The 22,162-nt window shown below is 38.0% G+C and overlaps 1 protein-coding gene across 3 annotated transcripts in view; it reads left to right on the forward strand.

The window, feature by feature from the left end:
* tpk1 (thiamin pyrophosphokinase 1) overlaps positions 1-22,162 on the forward strand; it is a 43,716-nt gene that overhangs the window by 20,628 nt on the left and 926 nt on the right. For all 3 annotated transcript variants that reach the window (XM_079447565.1, XM_079447564.1, XM_079447566.1), the window contains exons 6-8: positions 581-676; positions 5,453-5,599; positions 8,756-8,867. In XM_079447565.1, the coding sequence (XP_079303691.1) occupies positions 581-676; positions 5,453-5,599; positions 8,756-8,867 (355 nt within the window). The remainder of the gene's footprint in view (positions 1-580; positions 677-5,452; positions 5,600-8,755; positions 8,868-22,162) is intronic.

The raw sequence follows: 22,162 nt of genomic DNA on the forward strand, positions 1-22,162 counted from the left end.
GTAATTTTTTTATTACAGATTTCTTTGAATTAAAATAAACCTGAACAATGAATAACAGTATGTAAATAAATTCAAATGAGCCTGGATTAATGAATTCTGCTAACATTTTTAATGCATCACTTCCCTGTTTTTTCCCATTAAACACAAATTTCTTATAAATGAGTTTATAACACATTCCAAATGAATATTACATGTTTTATTATTTACTCATGGGTAGTTCTGTAATAAGTGGGATAATGTGCATTATCGTTTATGTACTAAATTGAACCTCATGGAAAGTGTAACTTGTGTAAGTGATACTGTATAAAGGGTCATATAGATTTATTTAATGCAAATAGGAAGTAAACATAACCTGTACACTGTCCTATTTTAAACTAAATGTATGTCTTGTTTATATTAAGTAATTTTGTAGAAATCAAGTTAATTGTAAAATGCACTCTAGTGAATCAGGACTATATGTCACTTGCTAAAAGGTTTACGTTTTTCTCTTAAGCGGTTGTAATTTTTGGTTAATTACACATATTAAATACACATATTGTTTTTCAATTTGTAATTTATATCCAACCTTCTTTTACTTCAGAACTGCAAGCTGATGGAAACGCCAGACCAGGACCTAACAGACTTCACCAAGTCTTTGGCCATTATGCTGCAAAAGATCAAAGAACAGAAATTGCAGGTTGGACTTCCTCACTCCTCAGCTGTATCTCATGTCTCTCTATCTATATCTCTCTCTCTCGTACTAAAATATTCTGTGGTTTCATATCATAGTGTAATTTTATGTGCTAAACCAAAGCTTTTGCTTTGAGATCCATCAAGTGATGACTTAAAGTGATAGTTCAACCAAACATGATTTACTTAACCTCTTGTCATTTCAAACCTGTATGACTTTCTTTTCTTCAGAAACTTTGGTCCGAACAGCAGCGACACCTATTCAATTCTATTGTATGGAAACACAACCAATGCAAGTGACTGATTGCTTTAAAGAATATCTTTGTCTTCTGCGGAGTAAAAAAATCAAACTGAGTAAATGATGACAGAATTTTCATTTATGGGTGAACTTAAAGACTTTGCCAAAATTCTTTATTTTACAAAATAAAACCTGAAATGTCTTTAAAACTAAATATTAATAACCTAAAACAAGTTTATAAAGCATGAATCACTGATGTCAATCGTTTACTTAACAAAACTCAACGATGATGGCATACACCAAAACTAGATATCAAGCTGTACATTTCGGGCAATAACACCAAGAATAATCCTGTTGAAAAAGACAGCATATGCTGGTTTGGTAGGTTTTGAAGCATGGTTGCTGGTTAGTGCTGGTTTAAACTGGTCCTGAGCTGGTTTAGGACCAGCTTAAGCCAGCACAAACCGGCTACCATGCTTCAAAACCTACCAAACCAGCATATGCTGTTTTTTCAACAAGGAATGTAATCTTAAATTAATTGTGATTGAAACATTGCGTTTTCTTTTCATCCTTTCATGTATAAAAGTTGAGCTCACATCTCAGCTTCAGTGTGAACTCACCTCCTTCAGGAGCTGTCAGAGAGCTATGTATGAATATTGTGTGTGTGCGTGTCTGGTTTCTCCTCCTCAAAGCCGCGGGACTGAGCTGTAGTCTTGTCAGACTGTCTGTTGGTCCTCACAGACCTGCCCATCACCTTCACAGACACTCCAGTCCCATCGATATACCAGACTCGAGCTCAATCTATATGCGCCGTGTGCTTTTCCTACTTTCCCCGTTGTGTTTATGGTCCATCTTTGTCTGTGTGCTTTTATAGACCTGAATAAACTGAGAGTAACCGTGAGATAATTTGCTTTTCTGTCACTCTTTCGCAGTCTAAAACATGGATTAAAACCGATAGTGTATATTTATTTATCTAGTTGTTGTAGTGTCGACTTCACTTTGTACCCGCAGAGCATTTACTGGCCGTCTGATGTATAAAACACACAAAAGATTTCTCACAATTATAAGCTCCCATCTGATTGGCCGTATGACTTCTTGTGGAGCGCGAGGGGGTTTAAGTGTTCTGCTGGGATATTTTGTTGTTGAACAATGTCGTGAATGTTGCACTTAATAACAGGTAAATGGGGTGTCCTCATGCGCTGTATATTCTGCTTTGTGGTTTTTGTCGTTCTTGAAGTAAAAAGCACATTTTATTCCCCAGACATATAAACAAAACAGGCTGCACAACCATTTGCGGAGACCGCTGTGCTATTATTTGAACGAGCTGCCTCTTTGTTGCACGTTGCTCAATTATGGTTGTATTATTATTGATTTCAGTTTTACCCACCTCTTAAATGTCACACGTGATTGGTTATTTTACAGACGGGCCCCTTCCTGCAAGGGCCGCGAAATTGACCAGACGTTATGCCAATAATTAAACGTCTGGCTCTGCGAGACTTTCATTCGGATACCTCTAGATAACGCTTGTTTATTGCTCAAAGTTTTGCTGTTATCATGAGAAAGACTTTGAACGGTTCCACATGCTCACTGTAGTGTTTACAGCTCTGCGAGGATGCTTTGACCTCAGAATCCAAGTTACGAGCACATCATTATTTCTGTTTCGCTTTTTAAAAAGTTTCGCAATCAGTCCTCATAATTATACAGGCGCCGTAACATGAACAATTTATGTGTCGGATGTCTCATAAAGTCCTGCTATTTAAGCGAGCGGGTAGGAGCTGCCTGTGAAGCGTTCATCACCCTCGGTGCATTTTAAAGAGTTTTTGTCACATGGAGTTGTTGGATCTCACAGGGTGATGGGTACATTGCAACAGTCAGACAAATTGTCCCGGGAGCAAATGTCAAAGAGATTCTGCCAACTCAACGTTTTCTAGTTCGCACCGTTCCCTCTGAATACTTGCCATAATTAATGAGTCTATTGTTGCTGGAAGATGGGCATAATTCAGAGGCTGCAAAGGGACGGGAAAAGCTACGACGTGACTTTACAACAGCACTTATTTATCCTGAAGTCACTAGTTACTTGGCTTGTTTTATATTAATGTTTATAGACGGTTTCATCTTAACAACATAAAAAACGTTACTGCGCATGCGCACATTTGTGACCCCCACCTTAACTTCCGGTGCACATTCACAAACAATAGAGTGCCTGTAGGTTATTTCTGATAACAATCAAAAGAAACCGAGAAGAGCTGTTACTTGGCTAAACTTGTCTTTCCAATATTTTGAATTTAGACTGCGATACCAATACCAAGCTCAACTACTAGAGGTCAGTGTTGCATACGGTTCCTTAAAATGCGTCAAAACTACAGGACCCATTCAACAAATTGTGTATTCAATCAAATTAACATACAACAAATTGCAACAAATCATTTATTTTATATTGTACAATAAAATAACAATGTAGATTAATATTAACCCAAATTAAACAAAATATAAAAAGTTAACATAATAATATTTTTTTTATATTTTAATAATAATATTTTTAGATAATAGTGGTCAGGGGTCTAGGGGTCAGGCTCGACCGCATCCGATGAAACGGTGTATAAATTCATTATTATTTGCGTAGCATGATGCATGAGTGATTCACAAGATAAAATAAAGCATGAAAACAAACGTTGACCATACCATTTAATATCGAAATAAATAATATGATAATACTTTACAATAAGGTTGTATTTGTTAACCTTAGTAAATACATTAACTAACATGAAGTAACAATGAACAATATAGTTTTTAGGTGTATTGATTATTATGTTAACATTAACTAATGTTAACAGATACAACTTTTGATTTAGTAAATGTTGAAGTTAACATTACAGTAATAAATGCTGTAGATGTATTGCTCATTGTTTCTGCTTGCTTATGCATCAACTAATGTTAAAAAATAAATGAAATTCACAATATGATTTCACACTATATCAATAAAAAAAATTTTAAATAGTGTGTGCTTATGAAAGCTTGCAGCCTTCTTCATATCAGTTGATTAAGAATGATCTCAAATTTATTTTAGTTTGTTTGTGTATTAATTTGTGCATTCATAAATGTGTTTGTTTATTTGCAACAGTATGTTTAGGATATTTATCTTTTAGTACTGTTTTGTTATTTATTTATGTGTGTTCTTTCGTCCATTTGCTTGTGCAGCCCTATAAACATTTGTCCTCATTCGTTTTGTCATTAGCTCATTGATTTATTGTTTTATTCATTTATTTGTTTGCATGTGCAACAGCACTTTTACAACATTTATCCTGGCTGCATGATGTATCTTCATCTGCTTTGCTCCCACAATCCCTCACTTATAAATGTGTGTGTTTATGCACTTGTTCATTCATTAATTTGTTTGTTTGAGTCACTGGTCATTTGTTTGTTCAGCAGCACAAAAAAAAGAGTGCAGCGATATTTATTGTTATACAACAGTTCTTTCTGGTTCTCGAATCTGATTGGCTGAGAGCCATGAGATGGTACACCAGTATCACAATGGTTTCTGATTTATCTATAAACCTGTGCCATCGAACTGTTGTATAAATGCATTATCGCCCTCGTAGCTGTGTGATAGTGCTCTTGTATCGGCGGCTGTGATTGCCTCTGGCCTAATCACAGCCATGTCGATATAAGAGCACAATCACACTCCTACTTGAGCGATATTGCATAAATATCATTAAGAGATGCACGATAAATTAGTGGCCATATCTGTATCAGCCGATAAATTATCATTTTGAATGTTATCGGCTGATAATAAAAATTTAGGCCGATATATTATAGCCGATAAACCACAAATAATTTCCTCTGGTTAAACTTCTTCAGCTGCACGCTGCTCACAGTTAAAATACAGTACAGTACTGTCTTTCTGTCGTGATCATTCACTTACTGGTATTAGCAACACATTATTGATGTAGGTACAGTGTGTAGATATTTATGAATGTCTGAATTATAGGAAAAAAAGCATATTGTTTGAATCAGACTGCTGTTTTGAGATCTTTTAGACTCGTGGCTATTAAGACAATTGTTCTGGGTTGCTCAGGAAGAACATCTATAATTTATTTGTTTTGGATAAAAAATATACCAGAAGAGTTTGAAGGTTAAATAATCTTTAACTAATGTAAAGTAGGCTTGGTACATGATTTTCATGGGGAAAAGAGAAAAAACGGTTACTTTGTTTTCTGCAGTGACTGTTTTCATATAAAAGCTCTTGTCCACTTTTTGCCTTAATTTTCAGTCTAAGGAAATGTTACATTAATATCTAGATACAGTATATCGGCCTATATATTGATTATCGGCTTACAATGTTAAAGAATCATCCGTTGTCGGCCAAAATGTACATATTGGTGCATCCCTAATATCATTTATCGCAGTACTTTTCTCTCAAAGTCACTCGCTTATTCATTTAGTTTGCTTGTTTGTGTATTCACATCTTTCCTGTTTATACCAATACCGGGAATCTATTTATCAGTGTGCGTGTTTGTTTTTCACCTTTTTACCGTCTTTTTGCAGGTGGACACAATAGTAACGCTGGGTGGTCTTTTAGGCCGTTTCGATCAGCTCATGGCCTCCGTGGAGACTTTATTTCATGCCCAGAAGATGACCAATCTGCCCGTGGTTGTTATACAGGGCTGTTCTCTGGCCTTCCTCCTCCAAGAGGTAAACACTTGTCTTTCATTAGCATCTGCTAATCAATGTTTGCACTTGTGTGCTGTTGACACCCTGATTGCAGCACTTAAAGATCAATCGTGATATTAAGCAGTTAACAACCGCAGAGGCACCTCGCCTCCTTCGCTCTGTTGTTTTCATGTTTGTGCACTTTTAAAAGGTCACGTCTCTGAATTACATCCGCTCAACTCACAATATGTTGTGCTTATCAGAATTATCACACAATTATAGGTTTCTCAAAGTTCAATAAAAGCATATATGCACAGTTTTGTGTGTGTGTGTGTGTGTTTTAAGAGACCCCGGTCGTCATAAATATTGGAAATTGTGAGTTCAGGCAAGTGCATGACTGTAGGATCATGGAGTGTCTTGTGACGATACAGCTCAGCGCATCATTATTCCCCTATTGGCCAATACCAAGATTTGAGTGATGTTCAAGAACACTGGAATGCTCAGACCTGCTCAGATATTCTTTTAGATGTATTGCGTATCAGTCCAGTGGTTTTATGTGGAACAGAGAATAGCGAGACACTAAGGTAGGATCAATATCTGAATTTTGGCTTTGGTACAACACCAGCCTCTGGTACTGTATGTCTTTATAGATGCTAAATCAATTCCCTTTCAACAGTCTTCAAGATCGGCTGATAAAATTTAAAGAAGAGTGTCAATAATTCATGTTTTATGTCATATTTTGTGAATAACATGTTCAGTTCCTGTTTAAGGAAAGAAAAATATATTTAAATGTTGAGTTTGCCAGTTCATGTGAACGTGTGTGCTTTACAGTGGGGGAACATTATTTTCCCTTTATATGGTTGTATTTCATTACAATACATTATATTCAATTCAGACTGCAGGACCACAGCTAAATATAATTTGGGTACTCACTAATGACACAAAGACATGACAAGACACATGTGATCTGTGATACAAAACGGGTTGTTACGTAACAAAATATTTAACTGTAAAACAAAATATTTAACTGTTCTATATTGCTTGAAAGTGCATATGAACAGAACATCTTTTCTGTTATTTTGACCTTTTTCTCTAGTTTCCATTTTCTGCAAGTAAGTGCAAATAGAAAATCAGTACCTCCAAATCCCAGGCCATGGTCCTCAGTCGGAAAAGGGTGGCTTGCCCACTTCAGGTTGGTGGAGAGTTCCTTCCTCAAGTGGAGGAGTTTAAGTATCTCGGGGTCTTGTTCACGAGTGAGGGGAGGAGGGAACGGGAGATTGACAGACGGATCGGTGCAGCTTCTGCAGTAATGCGGTCGATGTACCGGTCCGTCGTGGTGAAGAAAGAGCTGAGCCGCAAGGCGAAGCTCTCAATTTACCGGTCAATCTACGTTCCTACTCTCACCTATGGTCATGAGCTTTGGGTCATGACCGAAAGGACAAGATCCCGGATACAGGCGGCTGAAATGAGCTTCCTCCGCAGGGTGGCTGGGCGATCCCTTAGAGATAGGGTGAGAAGCTCGGTCACCCGCGAGGAGCTCGGAGTAGAGCCGCTGCTCCCCCACATCGAGAGGGGTCAGCTGAGGTGGCTTGGGCATCTGTTACGGATGCCTACTGGACGCCTTCCTCGGAAGGTGTTCCGGGCCCGTCCGACCGGGAGGAGACCCCGGGGAAGACCTAGGACACGCTGGTGGGACTATGTCTCCCGGCTGGCCTGGGAACGCCTCGGTGTCCCCCCGGAAGAGCTGGAGGAAGTGTCTAGGGTGAGGGATGTCTGGGCATCTCTGCTTAGACTGCTGCCCCCGCGACCCGGTCCCGGATAAGCGGAAGAAAATGGATGGATGGATGGAAGTGCAAATAGAAACAAAAATGTTATTTGAAAATTGGGAGAAATATTGTTATTAGTTCACAGTACGAAAATGTATTCATCAAACTGCATCAAAGTGCCCAAAAATAAACCTGAACCTTATGCACATTTATTAAATTAAATAAACTTTCACCACACTTTACTTTGTGTAACAAAGGAGATTTTGTTGCTATGGTCTGAAGGTCTCATTTATGTTTGTAGAAAAATATATTTATATAGTGCATACTTGCTATGGTTCCCATATGGATTTAATGTAGCGATAAACTGCATCAAAATGCTGTCATGTCAAATAAAACGAATCTCACACTATGCTTGCATCACTTTGTTGTCAGGTACCAGAATTTGCTAAATGATGTTATACTGCAGTAAAGTTTTGGGACCGTACTATTATTTATTACCCGTGTACACGACGACCTCACAAGACATTTTGACCTTGTACAACTACAGAATTGCTATGGCAGCATTATTTTGCATTCTGTAAAAGAAGGTTTAATCAACCTCTGAAGTTCATAGAAAACACATGACATTGAGGCGACTCCGAATATGTTAATATGTTAGCTGCTGTAATGGGCCAGAAATTTAAATGAATGCATCTCAATCTATATAAAGACTCCCATAAAGCAGACCTATAAAATATGAATTCAGTCCTCTGTCATTGCGACATTTATTTACTGCCATCCATGGCATTCCAGAAGCATCATTCTCGATAAGTTTGGAACTGGCAAACTTTAAAGTTTGCAAAAGTTTGAAATAAAAAGCCAGGTTTTATATTTAGTGCCTGACTTTATACCGAATGTTGTAGGTGGTAATTAGGCTGAACAGAATCGTTCTGGGAACATCTTGGCAATTTTCGAGTCTTTTTAATTTTGGAAGGCTCATCATTCATCTTGCTTCTAAGGAAGTGTGTGTGTGTGTGTGTGTGTGTGTGTGTGTCTGTGTGTGTGTGTGTGTGTGTGTGTGTGTCTGTGTGTGTGTGTCTGTGTGTGTGTGTGTGTCTGTGTGTGTGTGTCTGTGTGTGTGTGTGTCTGTGTGTGTGTGTGTGTGTGTGTGTGTGTGTACGTAGGCAATAACGTAACGCTTTAGAAAAGTGATAATTGAAATGATCACAATATTGAACCAAACTGTTTGTGGGAGAGAGACAAGAATCTTATTACAAATGGCTCTTGCGGGTGAGAACATACATCTTTTGAAATGTAGCTTTTTTTGTCATTTCAAACCTATAAAGTCTGCAAAAGAATAGAATAGAATACGAAATATATCAAAATAAATGGAATGAAATGAATCTCTCCTACTCTTTCAATGACCACCTCTTTCTTTCTATCTCACTTACAGAACAGACTGCATCGGCTAAATGTGAACACTGGTTTGGAGGGTAAATGGTGTAGTCTCATTCCGGTGGGCTGCCCTTGTCTCACCACCACTTCTGGGCTCAAATGGAACTTGGGTGAGTTGCACGTTTGTAGCCCACATGTCCGTCCGTCCACCCACACAAACACACTTATCCCAGAGGACTCACGACCGGCATCATCCTCTGTGCACCATTTGTACGGCCTGTCCTGAATAGGAGACGCTCATTACTCCTGACAGCTGAAATCTCTCACTGATGTTACAGTTGATTCAGTTTGTCAGGCCTACATTTAGTGTTCACATCAGTGTATTTTAGCTGCTCTGCGCATTTGATCTCTGTTGATTTTGATGTGTGAAACTGCTATTTTTTCCAGGGATGGTTCATTGAGAATGAGTCACGCGTTGAACAAAGGAAAAGCAACGGATAGAAAATTATTTTTGGGGTACATTGGTTTTGTATTGTTTACTAGACACGCTGTTCCGTGCAATCCATCTTCTTTGAGGAGAATGTTTACTTTTATTGTTGGAATATATAATGGAAGAAGGAGGTGTATGCTTTTCAGAGATTATTGGTGGAGTGTGAAATTCCTGCACCACCAGCTGCACCAAACGGCTGTTTACAAACGGGTATTCTTAAACTCTTGAAATCGAATCAAACTTTTTTTTCTAAAAGCCTCTGTATTGTTCCGTCCCATTTCTCTGGTACGTTGTAAATGGAGAACACAGTTGCTGAAAGTCGACCGCCTTCTACGTGCATTAAATGTTAAAGGTGTGCCAAAGTGAATGCTCTGACTGAAGACATTAGAGGGAATAGTAATGTTGCCCAACTGTTTGCCTTTGATCTGCTAATGCAAGCTGTCACTGAGAATAAGCCGGGCCCCGTTGTGAAAAATACACGACCTGCTCGCATCCAGGAGGCAGAGGCATCTGCCCCTCCTCCTGTTAAATCTTGCAGAGGGCACACGGGGTGTTGTTGTGCTGGGACTGAAGTGACAGATACATGACTGAGAAGATTAGCGTTATTGTTTCAGCTGTTCGTGGTCTCGGTCTGGATGAAAGTGCCAAAGTTTGGTTTGATCTTCACGGTTTGAGGATCTGCCCTTTGACCCAGATCTCTTGAATTCTTACTTTAAACACTTTACTTACTACTTGCCTTTAGACACTTTTATCAAAAACAACTTTTTACACAGGCGCATTTTTGGACTGTTGCAAAATGAATTTCTTACCTTTCTAACTTTTTGTCTTGTACAAATTTCTACGTTTAAGTGAGAAGCAAAGTATTTTTCAAAGGAAAATATTTCAAAATGAAGAGAAGGCAGGGTTAGGACTACAGTACTATGGTGACGGTAATGCTAGCACCCACTATACTATAGTGAAGGCCTTCCAGCAGAGAGACGTTGGAGAGAAAGATCGTCTAAAAAAATCAACACAAGGAGGTTGTTTTGATTCGGATGAGTATGTGAGTGACATTGTTGTTGGTGTTTGTCAGAACCAAGATATAGTATGTTGTCGTTGCTGTAGTAATATGTTAGCTGTGTAACGGAGTAGTTTTGAGCGTCATTGTTAATCTGGAATCAGTGTGCTGCTTGTATAGATGGTTTTATCTTAACAACATAAACAAACTATAGAATAGTAGAAGAAGAATGTTGGTAACCAAACAGTGCCGGCACCCATCCACTTCTATTGTATGGACACAAAACCAATGCAAGTGAAAATGTGCCGTGACGGTTTTCTTAAAAATATATTTGTTTGTGTTCCGCCGAAGAAAGAAAGTCATACAGGTTTGAAATGACAAGAGAGCAAGTAAATACTGAAAGAATTATTATTTTGGGGGAACTAAGACGGAAATACTAATAAATACATGTTATAATAATAATAATACAATTCTCTAAAATTATTTTTTATAAACCAAATATGAAGCCAAATGCTAGCACGTATTGTTTTCTGCAGTCCTGTGTTAGCAGATTCAGAATTTCCCCGTTGAGTAAAAAAGTAAAAGTGCGTGGATTTTAGTGAGTTACATTTAAATAATATTCCCAATATGTACTCACAGTGGTCTGTGATCTAGCAGATGGTCCATTTCCAACCTCGTGAGCCAAACAAAAAATCTTTGTATGTATTGCGTTAGAATTTATTGTTTGTCAATTGTATTAAATATATTGTAAAAAAAACGCAAACATTATAACAGGTGGCGTTCATCAGGGTGAGATTCCTTAAAGCCATGTGTCAACTTATTGGCCTCATCTTCACTTAGAAAAACGCAAGCTGCGAACATAAAAATGACTTAGCGTATATTTGTCGCATTTCTTGATGCTGTGTTTATTAGCCTTGTTTTGTCTCATTACACTCAGCTCTCGCACATACTCCCTTGAGCGTGATAATGGGGGAATGTTTGGCAAAACTATATTCTGCCAGAGATAAACTGCCTGTGATCAGTTTAATAATTTCCTGTATGAGTTTGAATACTTCTCTGCCTTTGGGGTTTTAGCAATATGTCGTGAAAAGAGATCAGTTTGGGAGTGGGTCGTACATATGACATAAAATACATAAGCGAGATCAAACAAGCAAGAGGGATGTTTTTCTAAATACCAGCTTGGTTTTTAAACCACAGTTCTATCAACAAGCATTTAATCTTGAGTTGAATTATTGTGTATGCTTTTTATCGGCGAAAAATGTTTAAAAGTTGTTTTTTCTGTCTTGACTATATCACAGAAGACTATTTCTGTACATTTTGCAGATGATTAATTACTTAACGTTTTTCAGATCATTGAGTTTCAGAGAATCGAGCGGTAGTTCTCTCATTTATCATCTACACGAATGAGCCTTAATAAAAATGAATACCCTAATAATATTAGCTCTGTTTGCTCTTTGAACTAGGTTAGAGGATCACATTAAAAAGCATCACAGAGTTAAGATGGTGAATTATTGATTTTACCAAATTCCAACCCTAACTATGTTATTCAGTCATAGGCGGGTCGCTGTGTCCTATCGTAAGAACGCAAGCGTGAAAACTGCATTTGGTTCTGGAACTGAACGTCGTACACATACATCCAAAGTAATCTAAAAATTGAAATCACTGCCCGCTACACATTTTCATTCCTGCTTGTCTTGAAAATGTCTGAGCAGAGCCAGCCTTAATTATCCCCAATATTTCATGGATTATTCATGACCACAAATGTATTTACTTAAACGCTTGTGAACGCTTTCAGATAACGCGCTGAAGCATGTCAGTTTTGCTTCTCACAATAGCCCGAGGCCGACGTACATTTAAACTTGGCGAAAAGATTTCCACACGCTTTCGCTGGAGTTCCATTCAGAGCTTCCTCTTGGGAAGCAGACCTGCCAAAAGCTTTACCACAAGCAACTTACAACCAGTAGCTAGATGATGCTTACAAACATCATTAACAGCATTCAGGTACACACACATTCAAGCTGAAGGGGCTTCCAGAGCCTGTAGCGCAGTAAATAAAACCTATGGGAATATATTAATGATGTGTGTGTATTAAAACAAGGCCAGGCTGATGTAATCACGCTGTGGTATTAACACAGAAGCACCACACAGCTTAGTTGTGTTTACATACTTGTATTTGTGACAAGAAGCCCAACAAACATTCAGTTGGACTCGAGGCAAAACTTCTACAGAATTGTGAGAAATGCCTTTGTACCCATACAATGGAAGTCAATGGTGTCCAATGTGGTTTGGTTACCAACATCCTTCAAAATATCTTCTTTTGTGTTCCACAGAAGGTTTGGAATGACATGGCGGTGAATAAATCATGACAGATTTTTCCTTTTGTAGTCTTAAAAACCGCTTAAAAAGCTAGAGCTTGCTATCATCACTTTATTTTATATCCAAGTCTGAAGAAATTGGCTCTGTCATTCCCCACCGACATTTAGTATTTTTTAAAGATTGCATCTCATTTGGCTTTGGTTTAAAACTGCCTGAATTAAAACAAGTGTTTCTTACAAGAATTAAAACCGATCCGTCACAACTACTCCATTTAGAGTTTTTAGGTGCATTGTTCTCTAGTTGACATCAGGGTTATAACTTCATCACAGAACACACTCCAAGCATTCAATTCAATCCTCTGATAGAGGGGAAGAGCATTCATAGCCCACATATGGAGGAATATTGCTCGCCTCCGCTTCAACAGCACCTCTGCGGATAATGACACTGGCAACGGAAGCCCTGCTGACCTCAAATTGCAACACATCCAGTCCAAAGCGTTACGGTAGAGACTCTTCAGTTTGAACGGTACAGGTACCCGGTGATAAGAACGTAAGCACAAGTGCTTAGTGGATACGAGATTCGTGTCCATTGAAAGACGCGGTTTGTCTGTGAGGTGGCATTGACGGCACCGGCTTCCTAGAGGTTATGGGTAATTCATTAAAGGCTGTTTAATGGACGCCCGCTGTGGCCCAGAGTGATTTAGCACCTTAGATACTCATTCTTGGTAATGGCGTTAAAATGGGATGACTTTACGGCCCATTACTGTTCTCTTGAGATTGCTGTAGGGTAGATATCAAGGCCAAATATTAAAGTTCGTCATCAGGACCAGGAAAGAACCCCATTTTGAGATGGTAATCACACCTTCGTTTTGGCTTTTGACAAGAACTCCGTAGAGCACTTGAAGTTAGCTCAGCTAGCACCTGGAGACACAAAAATGGATATGACTCACAATAACGCTATATGTACCGTTCTGTAAATTCCCTTTAATGAGCCTTAAAAATGCCTCGTGGAATTGACGTACGTCTAGATCATTAAAATAAACATAACATTCATGCTTCACTTGTGCAACACATTTTTAGTTCCTGAAGTCACATGACTGGTTGCTTTATCAATGCGTTTTGAATACTTGTCGTATACAGTTAGCCTTCGGTGCTATCTCTCTGTTGACATTGGTAGGTCATCTTGTGTTCTTTTGGGGGGTGGGTTGAATCTAAGGGTTATGAACGCAGAAAATTGAGGGTTACTGACAGACTTTTTCATGTGAATCTTTAAAAGACCTCTCCCTGTTCTCCTCAGGAGACCACAGCATGAGTTTGTACAAGTGAGAGTATACAGAATGGAAAAGCTTTGAGATGATGTGTTCTATTACAGTGTTTACAATCGCTCTTGCCATACAGTATGTACACACAACCCCATCAGTCTTAAAGGGATAGTTCAACCAAAAGATTCTGTTATGTTTTATTCACCCTCGTGTCGTGCAAAACCTGTGACTTTCTTTCTTCTGTGGACCACAAAAGAAGATATTTTGAGAAATGTCTCAGTGGTTTTGTGTCCATACAATGGAAGTCAATCTTTGATATGCTCTTACTTGTTCAATATTAAAGATTTCAAGGTTATGTTTTCACAAATGTTCTTTATATTATGAAGGAAGCAGTATATTTATGTAAAAAGCAGATAACCAAATTAACTTTAGCTGGGTTTTCACAGACAAGGATTATTTCTGATATAAAGCAAAAGAGAAGAACCGTTACTTGACTAAACTTGCCTCTCCAATATTTAGATTATGCGATACCAAGATCAACTGCTAGATGTCAATGTATCATATGGTTTCTTTAAATGCGACAAAGTTACACAACCCATTTAACAAATTGTTCAACAAATGTTATATTTAATACAAACATTTTACAATAAAATAATAATATAAATTAATATGAATTTAAATTAAATATAAATAGCGTTATTTGTTACATTAAATCAAGAAAAATATTTGATATATTGATGTTCACCCCATGCAGTCCTCTCCACAAACAGCTAACAGCAGTGATTGTCTCTGTCTCAGTAATGAAGTGGGGTGGGTGCCTAGGTGGTATCACTATTCATAGTTTTATAACATACCGTAAGATGGCGTTTTGCACTCGGCTTACCATATGATAGATCTTCAATGTCCTCCAGGCGGATGCAGTGTTACGATCCAATGTGACGTATTACCATAAACCTCTCTGTGGGGTGACGTGGAATAGTCGTCAGTGGTGTGTTTTTACAGAACATTGGCCAATGTGAATATTTATTGTGATTACTGTAGTTATAGTGTGCCATTTATAGCTTTGCTGTCAGATTTCAGTTATTACCTTAAAGACCTCTGAAGGACAGAAGCTAATGTGTTTTTTCCCACCGCTGCTAAAGGACAGCTTGTCTTCTTTTTGGTCTTTACCTCTTATTTACTTGCTCCCTGTCTCTCTCTCTATCTCTCTCTCGCTCTCTTTTTGCTATATTTCCATAGCTTTTCACCCAATCTGTGTCTCCAAGGAGAAAATAAAGATCGCCAGAGTGGAAATTATTGGGTTCAAGTGAGTTTGAACTCAAGTCTTCACACACGTAAAGTTACAAGAATGCGACATGTTCGCGACTAGAAGCCCGTTCTCTCACCGCTCGAGCTGCTATGTATAGCAGTTCATCTGTGACCCCTTCCAGAGCAGAAAACATGGAGATTGTAGGTTGGAAGTCATAAAGCTCATTCGTGTGGAATAATGGCTCTCAGATACTTCTGCTCCAACTCTGGCGGCCCGACCACCGTTAGGGATTGACCGCAGAGAGGAAAACTGTGCAAACATTAGCCGCTCCCGCGCAGACAGGGGGTGTATGGCTGGAAACATTAGTATAGCTGTTAAAGGGAAATTGAGACACATGGGAGCCGCGTCTGAATGTGCGAGTACTAGCCTGTTTGAAATGCGAGAGTGCTAAGAAAGAAGCAAAGGCCGACTCCAAAAGAGGATTTATATTCCCTGCACAGACAGACACAGAAGCAGTCCTATCTACAACATGCTGCGGTGATGTTTTACCAAGACATAAAAACATTGTTTTTGTAGGTGGAACTGGAGATTTGCAATATCTATTGTGATGAAGAGAGCTATGAAACAAATACTGTTGACAGGATGCATTGTGGGTTGAGCCGGGCGATATACTGTAGTAATAAAATGACAAGGTATGGACAAAATAATGAGAACACCAGAGAAATATGTGTTGTGTCCTATTTAACAAGGTGTTGGTACACCGTTTGCCTTTAATACAGCTTTAAACCATCTCTTAAATGTATGCAACTTTATACAAATTCAGTGAAATTTTCGTCTATCAGAACAGCTTCCAGTTTCTTCAGGTTGGAGAAGGGAATCTACTCAGTTTTATAACTTTGTATTTTATATAATTATGAAGTATAAATCTAATTTCACTATAATCTTTTCTAACATTGGATTGCTCTTACAAAGCATGTTCATAATATCATTTTCAGCAATATTATTTTGTACAATGTATCTCAACATATTCTCTGTATGGATAGTTTTCCCAAAAATGACAATTCTGTCATAATTTATTCACTCAAATGTCTTTCTAAACCTGTATGACTTTATTACTTCTGCAGGAGATATTTTAAGAATGTTGGTAACCAAACAACATTAAACCCCATAAACTTCCTTTGCGTAGACACAAAACCACTGAGACATTTCCCAAAATATCTTCTTTGGTGGTCCACAGAGGACTTGATTTTGAATGACACGAGGGTGAATCTCGCAAACAGAGCTCAGACGTTTTGATACAATGATACAATCAGTTTGTGTGTTCTCTGGGAAGCCACAAGAATAGCATTGAATAATAGTTTTGTATGTGGCATTATAATTAGGTCACATCTAGGGGACCGATCGCTATAGAACCGACCAAGGACAGGTCCACTTGTGTGTTTGTACTCTTTCATCCTCTAATGTGGCCTCTAAAAATAGTTTGTTTTTGTCAATACAGACTGAAACAACCCAACATCATTGATTTTTGGTGTTTTGTCTTCTGAAACAAGAGGGACGAGATAACAGAAAGGTTTGCCTTTGATACTTTATAGCACGATCGGACCAGTTGAGACGGAGGGAGCATGTGCAGGACGATTTTTTTTAAAAGGGTCATATGAAGGTTTTCTTTTAGCTTGACTTGACAAATCTGACTTCTGTGACTCTCTCTGTCTGTTAAAGTCTTTTCAGAATAGTCTGTGACTCTCCCTCAAAACTTGAATTGAATCGAGAAGCCGATTAAAGATGTTTTTATGGATCAAATTATGCTGAGGGATTTATGGGTTTTTTATGGGATTTGGGTGAGGAAAGCAGGTTTAGCAGCAGGTCGACTTTCCAGGTCATCAGTTAAATCATTGAAAAGCTAAGAATGAAATTCAATATATTGTAATAAATGAACCGCCTGCTGCTTATGAGGCGGCTCACAGAGATTTCCAATCAAACTCTTGTCATGATATATCTATGAAATTTGACGATGTAAAAACTGTGCAGATCAAAGTCAAACACTGCAAATGGGATTGTTGTTGTAATTAGTCGCCATCTTTTTCGTTTTAATTAAAAACAGCTCATTGCCAAACCCATTTGACATTGCACGTCTGTGTGTTGGATTCGAAAACAGATCCTCATATACACATGTATTCATGCACAGCAAAATGGTCTAAAATTAACTCTCACAGTGTTTATATAATCCACACTTTGAGAGTGTGGATTATATACTATACACTGTGAGTGTTAATTTCACCTTTTTTAACACTGGCGATATTACTGTGTTAATAACTTGTTTGTGGTTTGAATCAGAGGAAATGGAAAATCGACCTAAATCTAAAATCAGAATCTCTCTGGCCACGGCGATAATAAAAGAAAAAAACCTGTCCGCTCCGACAGTATTGTCACATGATACAGCAATTTGTGTTGGTGAATCGATACAAGGTACCAAGTAATGGCCCAGGCCAAACAGTTCACAGATTTTAGTTAATATCATTAGCCTGCATAGACGTAGGTCAAAACGGGACAAATACTGTTATACATCCACAAACCTGACAAACTGAACAAAATTGCATGTCGTTATTTTGAGGCACGTCAATTTCAACGAAAGGTGTCAGAGATGCAATTACTTCCACTCAAATGCTCTTCCCACAGCACACGCAGGGAAAAAAGCTTCTTTTGAGGTCTTGAAAGATGTCAGGTCTCTTAATGGAACAATGCCTGACAAAACCTCCTGCTCGGCATTCTCATTTGCATATCAAAATGACTTTGAGTGGGGAAAGTGCCTTCAATCCCATCAAAAATTGGCTGACAGGTTTTGTTCCGATCAGGAGAGAGTGTCCGTCTCTCTTTTACCCTAACAGTAGCATGACAGTAATTCAAACTGGGCTAAATACAATCCCACATTACGCGCTCTGGTAAAGGAAAGTGAGCATGACTCAGCAGGTTTTAAAGTACGCCATAACTCAGATTTTTTGAGCATCGAGGAAGCGGGCAGGACTTCCTGATATGTAGCCGTCCAACGGATAGCTGGCGTATCCCAGGCAGGATGATTTCGGAGGGACTCGTGCTTGTTGGAGTCCCAGAAGTGTCTTTTCCTATTTCGTTAATGTGCTCCTTATCCCGGTGAGATGCAGCTTCTTTGGTCTGAATTTTAATGATGCTTTTAGGGGCTGGATGATGTGTGAAGAGAAGATGCTGTAAAACTGGATCAAAAGGACAATGGATGAGAAACGTTAGTGGGGAAATCTGAGCCTAGGGCTGTCGAAAATCCTTTCAAATTACAAACACAGGCCAGTTTGGGTTACTGTGTGCGTAAGTTTAAGAGGTGTTAAGTGTTGTTTGCGTTTAAAGAGACAAAGACCCTGTTTTACGGCTTTAAACAATCAGAAAAACATAGTCACAGTGAATGATATAATTTACAAGAGTAATGAATCAACTCTAAGAGCCGTTTTGCTTTGTTACCAGTGATTCAATTACATTATCATGATGACTTTTAAATTGATAGTTCACCCAAAAATTTTAATTCTTACATCATTGACTCACTCTTGTCATTTCATAGATGTATGACTTTCTTTATTCTTAAGAACACAAAATATATTTTGGGTAAAAGTCGATAACAGAATAACGGTGGTACCCATTGACTTGCATTGTCTGTACAATCGAAGTGAATGGTTACCACTGTTATTCGGTTACTAAAATCCTTCTAAATATCTCCTTTTGTGTTCTTCAAAATAAAGTAATACATGATAGAAATGACAAAAGGGTGAGTACAAATTACAGAATTAATATTTTTGGGTGAACTATCACTTTAAGTTCATCATTATGCCACGATATGTCTTCAATATGTTTCATGATGTCAAAGTTATAGAAATCACTTTCTGTCCTGTTTTCCTGTGCATAACTCCTAATAAGTGAAAATATTCCTCAGTAAAATGTACCTCAAATTATGCTATTACTTTTGTGACTTCATTTAGGATAAAATGCACGAAAACATACACTTGCATTCAAAGAAAATTCTGCATTGACAAGGACTATTCCTTAGAAAGTATACCTAGCTGTTAAGAAGCTGTGATACTTTTTGTTTAATGTTCCTTATCGTTGCTGACTTGATAAACCGTTTTTTCACCTTGAAGTCACTTTCCTTACACATTCTCTCACCTTAATAACTATAAAACATGCTGGTTCCATTTGTCACGTCCTGACTTTTTCCCACCTTCTCAAAAGGTCTTGCATCCTCAACAAAAGTGAAAAAGACAAACTAGTGATTTTTCTTCGTTGTCATGGTGTTCCTCGTGAGAATTGTTTTTTATGAGATGTGTTGCTTGGAAGACCATATGTGTCCTGGGTGAGGTTTTTTTTATCCAAAGCGAATTGCGAACAGCCTCTGTATCTACAAATGGATGAATTAGACTCTCATTTATTCTGCAAGGTTCAATGCGACACATTCACTTTGCAAGGCGATGAATGTGCATAACCTTGGCTGCCTCACTGCATTGCACAGTTCAGACAGTTTATGTCAATGAAACATTTTCATTTCTCTGCATATGTAGTCAGCCTACTTGTTGGGTCCCAGCTTTTATTGTTTTAAATGTACTTTCTTTATGACTGTTGTTGAGATGACTTTAGCATTTGAAGGAAATGATGTACGACGGTAACTCTGGAAAGACTGAGCCCACACGGACACATATACACATAAAATATGTTGCTTCTTGGAAACCAAACAGCGATTTTCCAGAAGAAAAAGCGAGTTACCTGTAAGAAACTCGGGCACAGAGACCATGTTATCTGAAGGACGAATTAGCATCGAGTTGTCACCTCAGCCTTGTAACTTCCCTCCAATGAAGCCATAAACATTTAATAGAAGCGCTATCAATGCACACCAGATGGCTACTACAGCAGCAAACCTCACCTCACACGATAAGCAGGTGACTTTTGGGTACAGTTTTTGCTTGAAAATGACTCCGCCCCATGACTGTACCATGTTTTTAACACTACCTGGTCCTCTCTGGGGCTCCGTGTAATTTGTTCTGTAAATATTGGGTACTTAAGTGAAGTGCATTGGTTCTGAAAATGCAATTACTACATGCAAACATCTTCATTGTTATCAATAACAGGCACGCATTAATTTCTGCTCCTGCCGCAGAGTCAGATATCGATCTGAATCAGGCTGAGGGGATTACTAATGAAGTTTCCTGGAAACACAGGGAACTAGCTTCGTGCTTGAGCCAGTCTTATTACACATGCATGAGATCAACTCACTGTCCAAACCTTGATATCGCTCATTCAAACACAAAGAGAGAATAATTAATATGGTTGCAGGTGAGATTGGAAGATGAGCCTCAACCAACTTCCAAAAAACAGGTGTCCTCAAAGACAGTAGAACAAGCATTTTCTCTTCCCCTCCCTCCATTCGCAAACTTGGTATTAAATGTGTTATTGCTACATTTCCACGTAACCCATCATGCATGCTGGATATGAATGATAATACAGATATATGACAAAGAACAGATATATTTATACCTAGTCGACTAAAAAGGCAAAAAGTCTTGGTAACTTAAAGTAAAGAAATAACAACGAACAAGAATACTGCTTGTCTGACTTTGACCTTTTCATTTTATAATAATGCATATTTTTGTACATTAATTAAAACAATGACAGTCAATCATACTAATTCTGGTTTTTAATTACATTAAGTGAACAAAATGTCATTTGTGTTTAGTATAAATATACATTTGAAGCATTTGAAGATTTATTTCTGAAATCGTGAACAACATGAGTTGAGGAGTGAAAGAAGCATTATCTTTTCAAAGTGCTTTGTCGCCACCACTGGTCGATTTGCGAACTGCAGAGGATTCAGTACTCGAGTTCTGTTATTTGAAGCTTTCACCCTTTGATGAACAATTCTCTTTTCCGCACTAAATGTCTGTAAAACGGTGGCATTGAGAGGAAGAGAGGAAAAGAAAATTGCAAAGTTTAGTCAAGTTTATCAGCGCTTTAGATCTCTCGAGCTTTTGTTTGGTTGAAATTGCCTTCCTACAATCATTCACGCGCTTGATTAACTTGTGGAAGCCGCCTTTGTAGAGACTGTGAGCCATTCACAGTTGACAAACTAAAGTCAGTCCCTGTAGTGAAACTCTTTCTGTTTGTTGTTTGTTACTCTCACGGCTGCCTTTGAAGTTGATGTTTCTTGAGACTTTGAAGTGTTTTTTCAGCAGCCTTAGTGTAAACCAGCTTATTCAAGTTTTACATGTTGCTTTATTTACCTTTATCATGCTTTTCATTTGCTTTGGTTAATATAATAGAAAATATGTATGGTTTATGTATCTTTTTTCATGTTATAATACTGTCTAATTGGGGCAGGACATTCGGCTATAGCAATCACTAATGTATTATAAGGCTACTACAATAATATATTGTGTGTACTTGTATTCTTTTAGTTAAAAAATATTCTCAGTTAAAAATGATACACAATAGTAAACAATGTATGGCCTTAATAAAATAGTACAAAAGTGTGTTCTATGAAAAATTTGCAATGTTGGATCCACAAAATTGTAGGCACATATTGAAATGGGGCTTTTATACATGTCTTACAATAAATTACCACATAAACGTGTTTATGTATTTTTAACATAAATATTAAATGATAATTTAATATGTATGTTAAGTTAGGCTAACTTGGACAATTTTGCGGTGAATCTCGAAATTGCAATAAAGCGTTTTGCCACTGGGGTTCACGGCAGCATCAATTGTTACCACGATTATTGGGAACGTCCTTATAATCAGTTTTTATGTATTAGACAAAATTATATTAATGCAAGTAAATGTTCTTTATGATTTGTAATTTTGTTGTTACTAACCACATTGTCAAGACCGACCAGTGTGTTGTTCAGTACTCTGGTTCAGTTAATATTCTTTGCGTCTCTACCAATGCTTGAGTGGCCTGATTTAAATTACTTCAAGCATGTCTGACTTCACAAGGGACCACCAACACAAATTTTAATTTGGTCTAAATACCACCCAACAGGTACAACGCCTTGTTTTGAACAGCAAATAGGTTTGTCCATCAGAAATGGCATGCTCAATGATCAAGAGAAATGCTATTGTTCCTATAAAGCTTGGCCAGTGAAG

The sequence above is a fragment of the Barbatula barbatula genome (genome assembly GCF_947034865.1).
Source record: "Barbatula barbatula genome assembly, chromosome: 23".
In the NCBI taxonomy this organism is placed as follows: Eukaryota; Metazoa; Chordata; class Actinopteri; order Cypriniformes; family Nemacheilidae; genus Barbatula; species Barbatula barbatula.